The sequence below is a fragment of the Lethenteron reissneri genome, chromosome 26, assembly GCF_015708825.2.
Source record: "Lethenteron reissneri isolate LAM-NWPU_2019-01 chromosome 26, ASM1570882v1, whole genome shotgun sequence".
Lineage (NCBI taxonomy): Eukaryota > Metazoa > Chordata > Hyperoartia > Petromyzontiformes > Petromyzontidae > Lethenteron > Lethenteron reissneri.
In genome coordinates, this window is record NC_083804.1 from 18,971,744 (window position 1) to 18,991,882 (window position 20,139).

General features: G+C 45.5%; 1 protein-coding gene across 1 annotated transcript; it reads right to left on the reverse strand.

Annotated features, from left to right (window-relative positions):
- Positions 1-3,895: 3,895 nt before the first annotated feature.
- Positions 3,896-18,537, reverse strand: HARS1 (histidyl-tRNA synthetase 1). Its single transcript, XM_061560400.1, has 13 exons — positions 18,337-18,537; positions 14,001-14,090; positions 12,563-12,682; positions 11,454-11,549; positions 11,173-11,298; positions 10,773-10,880; positions 9,912-10,010; positions 8,318-8,411; positions 7,544-7,671; positions 7,018-7,257; positions 6,360-6,476; positions 4,455-4,601; positions 3,896-4,181 (listed from the first exon to the last, which is right to left on the reverse strand). The coding sequence occupies exons 1-13, from the start codon at positions 18,436-18,438 to the stop codon at positions 4,110-4,112; spliced, it is 1,539 nt and encodes a 512-aa protein (XP_061416384.1). The 5' UTR covers positions 18,439-18,537; the 3' UTR covers positions 3,896-4,109.
- Positions 18,538-20,139: the final 1,602 nt, after the last annotated feature.

The window sequence follows — 20,139 nt, forward strand, 5'->3', positions numbered from 1 at the left end:
CAATAACTCTCTCTCATCTGGCATTGTCTCCTTTGCTCTCAAAACTGCTGCTGTCATTTGCCACCTTGAAAAACCAACCCTGAACCGAAACAACTTTGCAAAATTCCACTATCTCAAAATTCTCTTTCTTAGAGGAAGTCATAGAAAGGGTTGTCTCCCAACTCTCAAAGCACATCTCCCTTCAGTCTTTACAACTTCGTACACTGCTGTCTGCCAAGGCCACTCCACCCACACTACTCGTGTACGTGTAATAATTGATCCTCTCTTTAGACCCTGGATCATCTTGCTCCAAGACTTCTCCATTGCTTCCAACACCATCAGCCACACCATCTTCTTTGAGCATTTCCAGCACACTTCCTGTCTGGTTCCCTTGGATGACATCAAGTTCCACCAATATGGTGAAGATACACAATTGTACACCATGCACAGTGAAGTCAAAGTTAGATATGGAAAGCCTCGGTAACCTCGAAGATTGCACGTTAGGGGATACACGTGTGCTTTGCACGAAACGAAATGCGGCTTAATCGAGAAAAATCGGAAGTTCTGCTGGTTGACACTGTGGATCAGCTGTGGTGGTTGCAGACTCAAGGATTCAGTTTTATACTCATCTAAAGAACCTCGGGACCATACTCGACCAGAATGTTGTTTGATCACCACGTTCAAAATATAGTCAGGTCCTGCTATTTTCAAATCAGGGCTCTACTATATATTCAACCATTAGCATAGTATCTATAAGACTCAAATATTGCTACTCACTACTCTACTGGGCATCTGGCAAAAGCATTGCCAAGCTGCAGCGTGTACACAATTCTCTGACACGTGTCGTGATGGATACTGCAGGATCCGACCATGTCCGTCCAGTGCTTGCTGAGCTGCATTAGCTTCCGGTTGCCAAACGAATACACAATAAGGTCGGTCTCATTACACACAAAGTGCTTGCCACAAATGAACCACAATACCTTGCTGATCTCATCAAGGAGCATAACCCATCATGCGAACTCCAGTCACCCACGCGACTTTTGGCTAGCCATCGAACAAAGACGGTCACTGCATCACAAACTTTCAGATGCGCTTCTGCAGCCGTCTGATCCGCTCTTCTGATATTAGGAATACAATGATGCTATGCACTTTTTAAAAATCTAGATTTTAAACTGATTTCTTTAAAACTGCTACGGTGCGAGAAATGTCCAAAACCCCCAGTGCTATGGGGTCACACAATATTCCATTCTTAACCTTTTTGCTCTTCACATAGCTCCTCCCAATTGATATAAACGTCGTGAGAATAATTTTATTTTTATTATTTCCCTTCTACGTGACTTTACCGAAAGAACCAAGAGGATTAATCTCTGCAGTCACGAAAGCTTTAAATCGAAACAAATATATCCATATGTAATGTCAGTCATCGCACTTTTAATCTGATGGTACTCAGGCCTACATGTTCACAAACCCAAACAGTCCACATTCACATCGTGCCTTGGCGTGGTCTCATTTTGGATTTCTTCTTCTTTCTCTGGTTAAATGTTGCCAAAAATAAAGTCTTGATCAACGCTTAGTCTGCTCGCTGCTAAGTCTCCAGTTGGGATGTACACCTTCTAAACTCTATTACACTGGCAGTGTGTAAACTTGGGAATTATTATCCATAAGAGGTTTTTTGGGTTAGATCACGTAAATATAAAAGCGTCGTTAAACTCGCCACCACCCGGCACAGTCAATCAGTAAGGGTTGTCACGTCAACAGAACATGCCAATTCGTTACAAGCACAGCACACCGGTGTTGAAGAAGATTAAACCCATATTTACAATTCGAGTACGAAGTTTCACCAGTAATTACAACTAGCATCATCAGGCGATATGGATAAATCCTCCTGTTTCGTTCTTAAATAGAGGGTTAAATGTGATTGTGAGTCAATCAGGTGTGAAAGCCATAAGGGGGTGGGGGTAATTTATGCATATAAATTACAAAGGATGTCCATTACCGATTGGTTTATACGATCTATCCTAAAAAAGTTCATGGATTATATTGGTCGTGAAAGCCTACGTGTTAAACTTGGAATTATTCATTCAGAGCTCCCATTCTCTTTCAACATATCTGAACTTTTCAGGACTTAATATCTCTATTAGTATAATGCCTCCAATATCTGGCACTTACTTTTCCCGTCTCAACTCGACTACTGCAACGTTCTCTTCGACGGCCTCCTAAAATTCCTCACCTCAAATGATCCGGACTTGATTCTTGAGTCGACACGTGGGGATTTATGCCAGACTCCTCCCATAAGCAAAACACTCACGAACAGACCTTGCCAAACATCCTCATGCAGAACGATCCTGAAAATACATCTTGAGGCTCAATGATGCTTTTCTAGATAAATGTTTTCCTCCTATAAAGTTGAACTTATTTTACTGACCCCAAAGAGTTGACAGATTTAGTAGATCCATGACCAGGATTTTAATTTGCATGCACAGATATACCTGGAGAGATAGTCTGTGTGTATATATATAGATCGTACACATGCTCGCAATCAACCATGTGTTAAAAGTTTTGTACGTGCTGTGTTACTTGGTCCACTGAGTGTTGATCAGACGAGGTTAGTCCACTAGAGGCGTTGGGGGGCCACCCCATCAAGCTGCTGGAGATGGGAAATTATTTTTCTAATGGAAATACTTTTAGATTTGAAGCTTTCGTGACTGCAAAGATTCATACTCTTTAGTTTTTTCGGTAAAGTCATGTAGGTAAACCAATTAATAAAATAAAACTAAATGAAATCACGTTTCAGAGGCAACACAAGCCTCCCTCATCACCTGATTTAATTTAGTTGTTTTCATTTATTTTATTGTATTACCTACGTGACTTTACGGGAAAAAAACAAAGAGTGTGTAAATACTTTTCTTTAAATTGTTTTTGTTTACATGATTCTTTCAACGTGAATTGCCTAATGAAGATAATATTTTAAGTTGTTCATATTAGAAACCGCTGGAACACCACAGTCTGATTTGTGCCTCGGCATATAATGCATTGCACAACACAATGCATTATATGCCGATACGGGTAACTGCGTTTGGATGCATACATATGCAAACATATAATTGCCTATGAATTTAAGTAAATGTAATCAATTCAATAGATTAAAGTAACGTGTATGCGAGTAAGTGTATATACACTGCGTGTGTGCACGTTGATAATTTTAACATTCTGCCAGCGGAGTGGAAATATGGGGCGGTGTTGACTTTAGTCTACAGGGCAAACACAGTACACCCACACAGTCTCTCTTTTTAAATGCACACATACTTAGCACACACACGCGACTCCACATACACACACACACTCGTCTGCACGCACACATTTTTATGCAGACTGCCCATGCTTACATACAATTGGCTATGCACTCACACCGTTTACTGGACACAACACTTTACACACACCCTCAACATACACTTGCTTACATAAACAGTGAACATGCTAAACATGCCACGCATACATGCCTATGTAACCATACACACTGTCATACAACACTCACACACACATACATACCCTTTAGTATACACAACTACAGTACACACAAAGATCCCCTGTACAGCCTTAAAAGACTTGGGGCAAGTGCTGTTAGCGAGCACCTATGAAGGCCGGCACGGCACACGAGGGCGTGGGTGGCCGGCACCATACCTGGCCGCCTTTGTCTCCCTAGTGGCGATGTTTACACATCACACCAGGTACTCATTTGAGGTTGAGTCAACCTAAGGGAGGCCCCAGGAGCAGTTCAGATAATCGTTACCGATGTTGGCTGCGAGTCACTCAGGTCGCCGGGTTCGCAGTGCATTATGCGAACCACGACACTACCACTCCCACAATACGCATACACATATCCGCTCTCTCAGGCAAGAGGATGCTGCAGCTGGTCTTCGGGTTAGGCTGCCTTTTTATTTCTCGTCATCCCTCCTCGCTGCACATGGCAGGACACATCAACATCTTACATGGCCACCACAAGCACGTTACAGAAGGCCATTTTGGCAAGATGGTAGTAATGGTAAAGGTGATGGCAATGATGGTGGTTGCGAAGTTAATAGTGGAGGTGATGATGGTGACGGTAGTTGAGATGGTGGTGGTGGTGAAGATTATTGTGGAGATGGTGAACACAATGTGCGTTTTCGAATTTCCTCTATCAGTTGGTCCCGTGGAATGGAATCCTGAAAAGGGAAAAAGTTTCCAAACGTTATATTAAACACACAAAATAGAGGCAAAAAATAGTATAAGCATTAATAATTATACACGTAACTATGATAACAGCATCAGAAATGACAATGAATCAATGTGACTTTAAAAGTTTAGCCAGTTTTGTCTGGTCAGAAAGAGCCCTCATTCTGTACAGTAACTCAAGTGCTTTAACTGACTAATCGATGAATTAAGTTTAATCTGTAAAAGGACGGAGTGGCGAGGAGGAGGAGGAATGAAAAAGTCACCTCATTGCGGGTGAGCACAGTGCGGAGTTTCACGACCCCAGCCTCCAACTCGGCATGGCCGACGATGCAGACGAAGGGGATTTTCATCTCCTCGCAGACCTGCAGCTGAGACAGCAGCTTGGGGTTCCGCTTGTAGGACATCTCCGCCTGGGCATCATCAGCATCAACACCAGCACAAAGATCACCGACAAATGTACATCATCACCACCACCACCATCATATATGCAGAGATCATGGAAGGTATGAATGTAATTCAAGCCGATTAGGGTCTTGGGAATGCGTGAGTGTGAGTTTTCTCCATGTGCTTGTGGATATATGCATGCGTGTGTGTACGAGTGTCCTGTGTGGGTCTGTAAGTGCGGATGCTACATGTTTATGATAAGTTTTGCCATGTGTGCCTGTCTGCATGAAAGTCTAAGTGCTTGTGTGTGTTCGGGTGGTGTGTGGCAGGTGTCCCATATGTTCGAGTGTGTGTGCAATGTATGTGTGCGCGTTATGTTTATGAGCAGTATGTCATATACATGTGTGCACAATTTATAAGCATATGGCGTGTATATATGTAAGATTTAGTTGTATTAAAATGTCTAGAAAATAGCATCGAAATTGTAAACATAACATATAATTGACACATTATTATATATAAGTAATTAATATGTAATTGTACATTACCATACTATTATTAAATCATACATTCTAATCTAACCATTACAGCGATGTGAACCCAGTGCTTGGTTGTGCATTGACTGGTGTGCTTGACTAATTCTCCAATATAATCTTCTTGGTTCTTTCGGTAAAGTCACGTAGAAGGGAAGTAATAAAATAATAAAAATAAAACATAATAAAATAATATAATAATAATATAATAATACAATAATATAATTTTTTTATAATATAATAATAAAAAAATACAAAAATATAATATAATTATTATATTATATATGATTATTATATTATATTATTTTATTTTATTATTATGTTTTATTATTATTATTTTATTATTTCCCTTCTACGTGACTTTACCGAAAGAACCAAGAAGATGAATCCCTGCAGTCACGAAAGCTTTAAATCGAAATTTAATTCTCCAATAGTTGGGAGTCAAAGGTCGGTATACACATTCATCTGTGAAATGAGGGTTTGGTTGAGCCCCATCCATTCTTGAAGTTACAAGAACGGAATGGGTGGCTGGCCAGAGAAGACTTTTCACAGCCTCGTAGTCACCCAGGGAATACACCCCCCCTGTCGATACTGTGGGACACTGCCAGGCCATAGTACAATGTGCACGTGTCCAGCCCGTGCACAACATTATGTAGATGTTTTGAGGGCGCGTCGAAAGGTGGCGCAAGGGTGGTCCTAAGCAGTCACCCATACCTCCTTCGGCAACTGCATGTGTGTGCGCATGCATGTGTGTGCGCATGCATGTGTGTGTGCATGCATGTGTGTGCGCATGCATGTGTGTGTGCGCATGCATGTGTGTGCGCATGCATGTGTGTGTGCATGCATGTGTCGGGGGGTGGTGCATGCCTGTAATCCAGCACTGAAGTGGCGAGGGTTGGTGGATCAGACAAATGACAAATGTTGCAAAACTCCCTTCCCCTGGGAATCGAGGTGCTATACCCGGGCTTGCCATCTGTCTCTTCTGGATGAGTGTTGCCCCTCATATACATGGTTTCTCCGAGAGCTCTGGCTTCCTCCCACATGTATAGACACTCACTAAATGGCTAAAAATATATGAACATGTAGAGAACTGCAGAAGGAATGTTTTGGTGCTGGCTTTCAGTTCGTGTGTGGTTGTGAAAAGAAATTTGCATGAATGACGCGATATAAAACTGACCGTTAGATAATAATTTTGTTAATATTATGTGTGTGCGCGCACGTGCTTGTGTACGCATGTGCGTTCGTGCACACCTTGATGCCAGCACCCCACAGCTCCGTGATGAGCTTGAGCCGTTCCTCCAGCAAATCTTTCTGTGCCGACGCGACCAGCACCTGCGTCTCGGTCGTGCGCACATCCGTTTGCTTCGCCTGTAAAAGTACGCACACACGTTATCTATATAAACATACAAATATATACTTAACACAACGCACATACACGAGTATAAATGGATAAATGGAGACAAAGATCCCCCAACGTAGCCGTGGAAAGTGCTGCGAGGGAGCATCCATTAAGGCCAGCAGGGAATACAGCATAGCACATTTATAGAGCATTAAGTTCAAGAGCCGTGCTTCAATTTGTGCATGTAAGAATAATTGATTAACTATTGCAAATTATATGATGCTATATTTAGGTTATAGCATGAACAAAAATCATCAGTTCTTAAACCGAATCATGACAATTTATAGAATTGCAAAGAAAAGGAATCATTACACATACCGACTGGTGATGACAATACTTTCCTTTAAGAAGCGATTCCCGACTTTTATGTTATGGAATTCCCTGCACTATCGGCAAACACTTAACATGAAGTTCAGAAGCTTCTCTTCCGTTTTCTCCCAATGCAAACAAGAGCAGCGAGTGACGGTGCGAACGTGCAGAGTGACAGCGCCAGGATTGTGGAGGCGGCACCTCGAGGATGGAGAAGATGCGCTCGATGCCGAGGGAGACGCCCACGCAGGGCACACGCCGCCCCCGGGGGTCAAACATCCCCACCAGGCCGTCGTAGCGCCCCCCCCCGGCCACACTGCCCACACCCCCCTCGCCCCCTTCCTCCCCGGTCTGGGGGTCGCCAGCGCTCAGCAGCACGGCCTCGTAGATCACGCCCGTGTAATAGTCGAGTCCTCGCGCAAGGCTCAGGTCAAATCGTACCTGCGGCACCGCATAGGGGACCGGGGAGAGGGTACAACAGGGGGAGAGGGGTCAGGCAACGGTTCGTGACATGCGATTGTGGGTAGTGAGTAACTTGAGAGTTGTGAGGTTCATAAGAGCTGATAGTGTTGTGTCAATAGTGAGAAACATAAATCGTGAGTGTCGAAAAAGCGTCGTGAGAGTTGATTGAGTGTCGTATCAGTTGCGTGTGTCTCGGCTGTCATCCCAGTTGATAGTGATTATCGTGTCGGTAGCAATAATCGTGAGCGAGCGTCAGGCTCCCCACCTGCTGCGTGATGCCCATGATCTGCAGGAAGCCCAGCAGCAGGCGCATGTCAGTCAAGCCGGCCTTGCAGGCGGCATTTGGGCCCAACACGGAGTCCTGCAGCAGCTCCTCCACCATGGCCTGGCCACCTGCAACCCCCCCCCCATACACATACAGCGCGTGTACGCATGCCCGTGCTGGTGTGATAACGCTGACCACCGTGGTGGTGGTGGTGGAAGTGGTGCCGGTAGTGGTGGCATCGATGGTGTTGATGAATGTAATAGTGATGTCGGTGGTGACACTGATGGTGGAGGTGACGGCCATGGTGTTGCTGATATATTTCTTTTAATGGAATTAGTGATTGTGATCACAGTGTCAATGGTGGTGACGGTGGGGGTGTTAATAACTGTGATGGTAGCAATGGTGATGTTCGCAGTGCTGTCCGAGGTGATGGGGGTAGTTGTGATGATGGTGGTAGGTGGCGGCCTCGGTTCTATTCCTGCTCATGGCCAACACCAGTGACGATTATCTGAACTGGTTCTGGGCCTCCCCTAGGTCGACTCAGCCTCAAATGAATGCCTGGGGAGACAAAGGGGGCCAGGCTTGGTGCTGACCACCCACTGCCTTGTGTACTGTGCTGGCCTTCATAGGTGCTCGCTAATAGCACTAGCTCCTAGAGTCTGCTAAGGCTATACGGGTGATGTTTGATAGTTGTAGACATGGTGATCGTGGTGATTATCGTGGTGGTTGTGTTGGTTAAAGTGGTCGTCGTTGTGGTGGTGGTGGCGGCATTACCGTGCTTCTGGACGTACTGCCCAATGCGATCGGCCACCTCTGGGTCGAGCCCCTTCTCCCCGACCATCTCGGCTCGCACCTCACTCCACGGGGTCTGTCAGGCGACGGAATCGCGTGTTAATCACGTACGGAACCGCACATCTAACAACGCACCGATTCATCTTCTTGGTTTTTTCGGTAAAGTCACGTAGAAGGGAAATAATAAAAAATATAATATAATGAAATAAAATTCTCACGACGTTTTGGCCACAACACAAGCTGTCTGAAAGACAGCTCTGTCTTCACCTGAGGACGGCTGCTTGTGTTGTGGCCGAAACGTCGTGAGAATTGTATTTTATTGTTTTATTTTTATTATTTTATTATTTCCCTTCTACGTGACTTTACCGAAAGAACCAAGAAGATGAATCCCTGCAGTCACGAAAGCTTTAAATCCAAATTTAACGCACCGATTCATCCATTACAATAAATTCCTACGTACACTATACGCATTTAACTGTACATCTGAATTGGTAATTTTATGTTCAAATATATTCGGTTCAAAATTCCCTCTATTCTCTCCAATCATACACTTCTTTGTTCATTTCAACACAGATTTCCTTATTGTACATGGTCGAGCAGTGCCTGCCCTTTTTTCAACGTTTTGGCCTATTCCCCTCTATCTTTCTGGAGTTTTCTTCAGCAAGCCTTAGCGTCTGACAATTAGCTTCATATGCATGTGTCACCTTCTCTGAATCGTTACAATTAGGACTGCCCTTCTTCTAATCCTTCATGACTATTTCTTTCCTCCCAATGGTTTTCTCCCTTTGATGCAACTCGCTTCCAAAACTCTCCATTCTTCTCATGTGTTCCTTTCACCTCACCCATGTCCCTTACTAAATAAATGTAGCATTAAACACCATACCATAGGGTCACTACAAGTCTCCCTGCTAATCTATCTTAACACTTCAGCTGGACACAACAACTTTACACTGAAGATGAAGGATGTTCTAAACGTTACTGGTTTCCACTTTCAATTACTTGAGTCATAAATAAGTAAGAATATGTTATACCGTTTCCTATTGCCATCCTCAACAGTCAATTTTAGGTGACACTGCACCAGATGCAATTCATAGGTTAACCTCAGACTAACAACACACATTAATAAAATGCTAATGATTCACTACCCCTGGAGCACACACAAACTTCCGTTTAGCACGGTTGGCTGCGTATGGGGCAAAAGAAGTTCAGCATATATACAAACACTAATAACACATTTCACTCAAGCTAATGCGGTAGATACACCATTGTGAATCACATTTATCATTGAATCTTGGGTTCCATGGAATGATCTGGCCAAATGTATATGATCGAAACCCTAATCCACCCCATACAGCCAAACGATTTGGGTGGTCACATCTATAAGCATTTACCACTCCAATTCTTTTATTTTTATCTCACCGGTAAGTTGAAGAATAAAAAAATAAATGTACATGTTAAGTGAATCACGTTAATGACACATGAACGAATATTGAACCTAACACACACACATGTGACTGACACGCGAAGGACATGCATGTTAACTGCACGCCCGCGTCTAGCCCGGCTGCATCAGCACCTTGTCCAGCTTGTCGACGGACGAGCAGATGGTGCGGAACTTCTCAGAGGGCACGCCGCACGCTTCGAACATCCCGTCCAGGATGCGCCGGTCATTCACCTGCAACACAACCGCAACACAATGACGCAAATACCAACGCATGAGACAGAAGCTCTCTTTCGATACAGGGTGGTGTTGTAAGCTTGGGGATGGCGCTTTGATACGTTTTATGTTTATGGTCTCAAGACGCGCAACAGAGTTGAGTTTGGTTAGTACTTTGGGCTGCAAAGTGGCCAGGAGATGGCAGCACAAGTGTTTTCCCTTCCTATATGTGGGTTTTCTCTAAGCTACACACTCATTAACATAATTGCCTAAACATCTCAACACATAACTTCTTGACAAAATGTAGGGACTTATCGTCAGTCTCAGCCATGGGCCATCATGTCTTATAGGTGAGACCCCGAGCCTAACTCGCTTTTCTTTACAATCAATGTCTCTAATTTGCATTTGGTACATGATCCATGTGTTCAAGCATGCACCACTCCATGATTCTTTACACATTTTTCAGCTTTTGTTTCAATTTTTGCTGGTCACTGTTCATCTTTCCAATTGATGTGCCAGAGCAGGTAATAACGGACTCATAACTTCATACTCACATTATACGTGCACACATTGAGATGTGTGCTACATAGCTCGAATAAATTACTTATAGCTATAATCCAATCATTTTTTTCAATTCCATCTTCCTTTAAGAAATAGGGGCATTGTTAAGATGTAGGTGCTGTCGTACCAGACAGGTGTTACATCAATAGATGAGAAATAGATGAATATAGATGGGGCTGTGTTAGTGAAGGGGGCCGTTGAAAAAGCAAATGTTCCTACCTTGATAATGAAGTCACCAATATTGAGCTCTGTCAGGATTTCATGGACGATCTTCAGGCATTCGGCATCCGGAATCATAGGGTCGTATTGTCCAGCAATATCAAAATCCTACAACAGATGCAGACACATTCGTGGATATTGTTTACACACAAGAACACGAGTGCACATGTAGTCATATGTTCACAAAACCCGCATAGCTGGAAGGCGGCCATCTTACCCACACAGCACTTACATGAGAACAAACACATCCAATGACAAATACAGAATGTGAATCACGCATAAGTGGGTGGTGTGGCCAAAGTCTCACCATAATATATACAATGGACCGGTTCATTTCAAAGAAGAGTTGATCTCACACACCAAGACACATCGACGCGCTGGACTCGCACAATGCACTCACACACTGGTAGAACTCGCGGTAGCGTCCACGCGTCATGGCCGGGTTGTCACGGCGATACACCTTGCCCACATGGTAGCGCTTGATGTTCGTCACCTTGTTCATGGCCAGGTAACGGGCAAACGGGACCTTGTAGACACCTTGTTAAGGGATAATAGTTCAAACATCTAAATAAAGAACAAGGCTTCAAATACCTCGACAGAGGACAAGAACTCAGCGGTCGATTAACGTCTGGCATTTGTAATGAGTGAACAGACATATATTTGAATGTGGTGTAAGGATACAGTGAGGTCATATCGCAGAGAAAGTAGTTCTCCTCCCTGATCCTTGAGATCATAAATCAACTTCGAGTCTTCTCCATACTTTCCCGTAAGGGTCTCCTACACACACAGCACACACATATACACAACTTAATCTCTAAACATGTAACAAGATTCAATGATTTGTCACTATCTGGTGTTTCCCAAATTGATTACAAATCAATTATTTTTTGTATTGGTTTGATCGTCTGTTGTATTTTTTTCACGATCTGCCTCATTTGTACAGCTTTATTTGATAAATATAACCTTGGTATTGTATTTGCATGATCACTTTTAAATTGTAATTCAACAATGCTAATGTGCGATTAATATGGATTCTTACACTCACAATTTGGCACGTGAATTGTGAGTGTAGGAATGCATATTAATCAACGAATAAATGCTTACATGACTATTACTTTCCCTTTAATATTGGTCATTTCACGATGGTACCAGTGCCAGGATTGATGCACTGAAAAACCACGTGGAGTGGTGAAGGCTCACGAACAGGTCACCAGGCAGCTCCATTTGTTGTGGCAGAAGGGATTGTAGGCACATTCACGGATCGGCTACGACTCAAACCAAGGAATATGGGTGGGGTGGTAAAGCTTAGCTGGTGAAATTCAAAGCATAGGCCGGTGTGTTATTTATAGAGTGGCTCTTGAATGGATTATAATTGTATTATAAGCCAATCAACATTAATAGCAAAACAAACATTAAGCTAAAGGAAAAGTCGCTGTTAGTAGTAAATGGGACAATAGCAGTAGGGCTTGCCTCGTTATGGCTGCTGCAAGCCCCCCAGGGAGCGCAGCATTGACGGGGCATCTGCCCAGCATGCGGCGACATTCTCATCCTCCCAACAGCAACAGAGTAGACCGTCATCACCGAGTCCCCAGGTGAAGTCTGCACACCTGATGGTGCCACAGCAGAAGCGGCTCATTCCTGTCCTGAGGTGGTGTGAGAGATCTCAGCTCATGTTCCCTTGGCCTAGTGATCAGGTGGAAGTTTGTGGGGCTCTCTGTGACTCACTAGAAGCAACATTTTTAATCCCATGGACTGGCGATGGATCAGTGATGCACGTACACGCCCATTACCTTGAGCTCAAAGACGGGTGTGTCGATGGTCTCAGCCCCATGGCGTTTGAAGGCGTCCACGATGACCTTGAAGGCTGCTTCACGGATGGCCATTTGGCGGGGACCATAGTCCCGCGTTCCCTACAGTAGGCCAACACACACACAGACAAACGTGCCCGAAAATGGAGATGAGTGTCTATAACAGACCTGATGACGACCGCTTGTGTTGTGATCGAAACGTCGTGAGTTTTTGGTTTTTATCAATTTTTTATTATTGTATTATTTTCCATTTATGTGACTTAACGAAAGAACCGAAGAATATAACAGACCTCTCAAGTTTGGACACATGCGATGCATCGGCTTGGCCAGAGGGTGGAGTGAAAATGACCAGATAGAGGTGGTGTGAAACTAGAGGAGAGACTGCTTGATCCCTTGTATAAAGGCGTCAGTTTTGGTGGCAGATAAAAAGGTAAAAACCTATTACTATACTGGAGGGAAGTAAATTATTATGTACGCAATAACAAAAAAGAGTGTGATAAGCATGGTAAACATGTGAGACTTGAGAGGTTTGCCATATTCATACATCAGAGCACTTAATTTCCTTTATATACACGAAAATATATCAATATTTTTAGGTTTCCTGCATTGTAATGTTTGCCCAATGCCATTAATGGTAATTTGATAAGAGCGCATGTGCAGATGGTTTCATAAATGATTTCAGCATAGGCACTGACCCTACCAAAAATGTTTTTTGTGGGATGTAATCATGTTATATTAATAATAATGAACCACCCTATTGCCTGTAGACTCTAGAGTCTAGATTAATAGTCTGCAGCACGGTACTCCCATTCTCTACCTGCTCATGAAGTGCACGTGCCTGCTCCACACAACTATTCTTCATCACTCAGGCTACAATTGACGCACGGAGGTCACGGAAATAGTGATTTTGAATAAAGTCAGTGAAATCATGGAAATGGCTATAGAAACTCATATTATTCACTCTTCCTTTATTTCCTTTCACAAATGTCGGGGTGGTGCCAGTGCCGCAGAGGTCATGGCAGGGTAGGGAACACAGTGTTGTCCCAATGCAAGCCAGTCACCCCGTTTTTTTAAATTATTTTTCAAATAATTTCTATACGATTTGATTATAAATGCCCCAAAAAATGTATGAGCAACTTGGCTTTTTTTAAACGTTTAAATGGTTATTGTAATATTTTTTTACATGTATTACTTTGAAAAAAATAATTTGTTTCGGCACTGCTGTATGTTATACCGTGATCTGTGAATTATAATTTCCCCCCACACCACAGCCATCAACTTTACAAAATATTACCAAGTCACCAAGTCACCTGTCAGAGCCTTCCTTATCACTTACCTTGGGATTTACGAACGGAATTATTACAGCAATCAGCCAAATTAAACGTAAACAATTGTAGCGAAATCAATCCTCCCTTCGCACCTTTGGGGTTTTGAGCACAAATGTGTGCTTTCCTTCATCCAGGCCCAGCTGCTCCTTCAGGGAGAGAAGTTTTTTAACTTCTTCTGAAATCTGTAAAACAACAATAACAGAAATACCACTAGTTAGTTTTAAGGGCTTGCCTGGTGACAGCTACCATTGTAACGGCAACAGTTTGAGCAGCAGTGAAATAAACACACGGTCAAGGTGATAGGATGCAAACCAAATCAGCTTGGAGAAAAAAACCATTGAGACGTTTTTATTGAAGATAGGTTTACATTTTCAACTTGGTCATTTTAAGTTTACCAATATGAATACCAGCATACTATATTAGAATCTCCAATGGGTTTAAATTACAAAGCATGCATGAACGCGCGTGCAACCCACGTTGGCAGTTGCATCATCTCTGAGGTGGGAGGGGACTTGTGAGTGGAAGAGAAACTAACAGCCACGAGTGGCCCCTGGGGAAACTCTTGCCAAGGAGAGGCAGCCTGGGCCCTAGGGGGCTGTAGCAGGGCCCAGCACAAACTCAGCTCCACGGCACCACGACGCAATGCAGATTACAGAGCCATCCACGATTCCATGGTGAAAATTTGGAATCACGGTTCAATTCCAGAATCGAAATTTGTCAATGATGCAGAATGGACAATGGTAATGGCCACATGAATGACTGTAATGGTTCAATTCCATAATCCAAATTTGTCAATGATGCAGAATGGACACTGGTAATGGCTACATGAATGACTGTAATGGTTCCATTCCAGAATCGAAATTTGTCAATGATGCAGAATGGACACTGGTAATGGCTACATGAATGACTGTAATGGTTCAATTCCATAATCGAAATTTGTCAATGATGCAGAATGGACACTGGTAATGGCTACATGAATGACTGTAATGGTTCCATTCCATAATCTAAATTTATCAATGATGCAGAATGGACACTGGTAATGGCTACATGAATGACTGTAATGGTTCAATTCCATAATCGAAATTTGTCAATGATGCAGAGTGGACACTGGTAATGGCTACATGAATGACTGTAATGGTTCAATTCCAGAATCGAAATTTGTCAATGATGCAGAATGGACACTGGTAATGGCTACATGAATGACTGTAATGGTTCAATTCCAGAATTGAAATGTGTCAATGATGCAGAATGGACACTGGTAATGGCTACATGACTTCCAAATGAATGTATAGTTGGTCTACATTTGCCAGCCCAAAGAGAAAGACTGTAATGGTATCAATGCTGAATCTACGATGTGTGAAACCATCGGCAACGATATGAACCCGAAGAATATATTACGGCGCGAGTCTGCAAAGCTGACAGCAATTTGAAAATATCGACTCTGTGACGGTGTTATATTTAAAATCTATAACGATTCCCATCGTGATGTGGAGTCTTTGCGGCGTGTAGTATTCAAATCGGTAGATATCCCACAATGGTGCGATTCAAATAATGTCCACGCTAACACCTTCTTGGCGCTTCCCATCTCGAGGCGTTTTCCTCCGTGACATATCTTGATGCACAAAAACACAAAGAGACACGTGCACTTTGCAGCAATGTCAATCTACAGAGAGATGCAATAGGAATCGGAAGCTATCGATTACACCAAAGCTCGAGTCACGGTACGAGGAAATCGATTCCGCCAAGTCTTCTCTGCAGAAGTGAAACGTGGCCATGAAACGGTGCGTCCTCGTCCCGTGTGCATCTACGGAATCTCGCCTGTTGTGTTAACACTTTTGAGATTGAAAGAAATAACATTGAACACACGTTAAACAGGACGCGCACAGGTATCGGGTGGTCCACGCACGATTCAACCGGCGACAACACACAACATCTAAACACACGACAGTCACGCACTCCCCCATCCAAACATCACTCATGTCACTCCTTGACAATAAGACTGCCCCGAGTTCTCACCAGATGACACAAATAATGAACTCGAAACTCTTTAAACACACACGCGGACTGCAACACGCTCAAACTTAATTCATTTAACCGGTTGAACAACCAAGACACCAGGATTAGTCTCATTTGCAAGTGACCTGTTTCGTTAACAACAATGACTCGTAACTCTTACACACAGGTACCGGGGACTCATGTAAAGGTTGATTCGACCTAGGGAGGTAACACAAACTGTAACGCCATCAAAGCCGAACACAGACGCCACTAACATACTTGAAGACTGTAACGCACTCAAAAGGCTGGAACTGTAAGACTGTAACAACACCAAAAGATACTGCAACACTCAGACTTGTAACACACACACAGACTGTAACATTACATAGACTGTCACACACACGGACTAACACATACACACAGACTGTAACATACAGTCTGTCACACACAGACTGTCACACACGCGGACTGTGACACACACAGTCACACACGCAGACTGTCACACACACACACAGACTGTAACATTACATAGACTGTCACATACAGTCTGTCACACACACACTGTCACACACACAGACTGTCACACACGGACTAACACACACACAGACTGTAACATAGTCTGTCACACACACGGTCTAACACACAGTCACACGCACAGTCTGTCACACACACTAACACACACACATGGACTAACACACACACATGGACTAACACACACAGTCTGTCACACACAGACTGTCACACACAGACATGGACTAACACACACACTGTCACACACACACATGGTCTAACACACACACACACATGGACTAACAGTCACACACGCACAGTCTGTCACACACACTAACACACATACATGGACTAACACACACAGACTGTCACACACACACATGGATTAACACACACAGACTGTCACACACACAGACTGTCACACACACACACACATGGTCTAACACACACACATGGACTAACAGTCACACACGCAGACTGTCACACACACAGTCTGTCACACACACACACGGACTAACTGTCACACACACACACTAACACACACACTCGGACTGTCACACACGCAGACTGTCACACACACACTAACACACACACACACGGACTAACTGTCACACACGCAGACTATCACACACACACTAACACACACACACACGGACTGTCACACACGCAGACTGTCACACACACACTAACACACACACACACGGACTAACTGTCACACACGCAGACTGTCACACACACACTAACACACACACACACGGACTAACTGTCACACACGCAGACTGTCACACACACACTAACACACACACACGGACTAACTGTCACACACGCAGACTGTCACACACACACTAACACACACACACACGGACTGTCACACACGCAGACTGTCACACACACACTAACACACACACACACGGACTAACTGTCACACACGCAGACTGTCACACACACACTAACACACACACACACGGACTAACTGTCACACACACACACGGACTAACTGTCACACACACACACTAACACACACACACGGACTGTCACACACGCAGACTGTCACACACACACTAACACACACACACGGACTAACTGTCACACACGCAGACTGTCACACACACACTAACACACACACACACGGACTGTCACACACGCAGACTGTCACACACACACTAACACACACACACACGGACTAACTGTCACACACGCAGACTGTCACACACACACTAACACACACACACACGGACTAACTGTCACACACGCAGACTGTCACACACACACTAACACACACACGGACTAACTGTCACACACGCAGACTGTCACACACATACTAACACACACACACACGGACTGTCACACACGCAGACTGTCACACACACACTAACACACACACACGGACTAACTGTCACACACGCAGACTGTCACACACACACTAACACACACACACACGGACTAACTGTCACACACACACTAACACACACACACACACGCACTGTCACACACGCAGACTGTCACACACACACTAACACACACACACACGGACTAACTGTCACACACGCAGACTGTCACACACACACTAACACACACACACGGACTGTCACACACGCAGACTGTCACACACACACACGGACTGTCACACACGCACACTAACACACACACACACGGACTGTCACACACACGGACTAACTGTCACACACACACTAACACACACACACTAACACACACACACACACACACGGACTAACTGTCACACACGCGGTCTGTTAGTCTGTTACTCGGCCGCGCCGCACTTTCCCGGAGCCCTTGGGCCCGAGCCAATCGCGAGGCGCGCGTTACGTCACGTGATCGAGCCCCAGCCAATGGGCACCGCCGCGTTCACTCGGAACAAGGCCGGGAAACGAAACCGCGGCGCGGCGTGCAGGAGAGGCGCACCGTGTGGGCGCTCGCCTTCTCCGCCTTGAGCCTGCGCACCACCTCGCCCTGCGCCTTCACGGCGCCCGCCATCGCCGCCTTCTTCTCGCAGCTGTCCGACATGACACTCGCACGACGTCGCCACTCGCAGTGGCGGCTCCACGCGCACCCGGCAGACACCACGACACCGACTCACTCCTCCCCCCCCCCGACTCCTCCCCCCCCGACTCCTCCCCCCCCGACTCCTCCCCCCCCCGACTCCTCCCCCCCCCGACTCCCCCCCCCGACTCCTCCCCCCCCGACTCCTCCCCCCCCGACTCCTCCCCCCCCCGACTCCCCCCCCCCCCGACTCCCCCCCCCCCCGACTCCCCCCCCCCCCGACTCCCCCCCCCCCCGACTCCTCCCCCCCCCGACTCCCCCCCCCCCGACTCCCCCCCCCCCCCGACTCCCCCCCCCCCCCGACTTCTCCCCCCCCCGACTCCTCCCCCCCCCCGACTCCCCCCCCCCCGACTCCTCCCCCCCCCGACTCCTCCCCCCCCCGACTCCTCCCCCTCCCGACTCCTCCCCCCCGACTCCTCCCCCCCCCGACTCCTCCCCCCCCCGACTTCCCCCCCCCCGACTCCTCCCCCCCCCGACTCCTCCCCCCCCCCCCGACTCCTCCCCCCCCCCCGACTCCTCCCCCCCCCGACTCCTCCCCCCCCCGACTCCTCCCCCCCCCGACTCCCCCCCCCCGACTCCTCCCCCCCCCGACTCCCCCCCCCGACTCCTCCCCCCCCCCGACTCCTCCCCCCCCGACTCCTCCCCCCCCCCGACTCCTCCCCCCCCCGACTCCTCCCCCCCCCGACTCCTCCCCCCCCCGACTCCTCCCCCCCCCGACTCCCTAACAGAGTGATCTCTGGAGGGGCTGCCTGCTGTTTTCCCGTGATGGTCAGTGACAGACAGCCGAGGAGTAGGAAACCCAATTTAAATAACAGTAAGTGCATTTATATTCTGATTGCTATTCAGTTGTATGAGGTTATATGTTGTGTAAGCCCCGGCTCATACTGTTGCGATCTCTGAGCAGTGCGAGTTCAGCCATATGCTTGTATGGCGGAACTTGCATTAGATTCGGAAGAAAAAAGGCACATGTGCCTTATTTTTTCCTGCAGTGGAATCGGATCGCATGGGTCTTCTCCCCCATGCGATCAGATTCCTATGCGAGTTCGCAGATCGCACTGCGATCTGTGAACAAAACCGCAGGTGTAATTAACGTTTGAATGGCACCCGCACCAGTGTGAGCCTGGGGTAAAAGCGGAGTTCCCCCAATCAGACTGCATTGATGGGCAGTGCAGTCTGTATGTCTCTGTGTGGGCAAAGTTATTGCAGGTATATTGTTTTTGTAGCGCTGTATATATATTGGTATTTTACTAATAGCAATTTTGACTCCCTAGGAAACAATGATGTCAAGAAAGAGAAAAATTGACTCGGAGTGTAGGATATTCAAAGAACAGTGGACTTATGATTACTTTTTCATGCAGTACAAGGAAAGAGCTGTGTCTGATATGCCAGAATATAGTGTGTGTTCAAAGAATACAATTTACGTCGACACTATGAAACTCAACATAAAGATAAATATGATTGTTTGGTCGGAGAAGTGAGAAAAGATAAAATATTAGAACTGAAAAATACATTAACAACTCAGCAAAATACTTTTGTGAAGCAGAAGCAGCTAAATATTTCATCACTGCGAGCAAGTTTTCAAGTTGCCAAGCTAATAGCGTGCACTGGCAGACCATTCGTGGAGAGAATTTGTTAAAGAATGCCTTCTTTCTGTTGCCAAAGAGA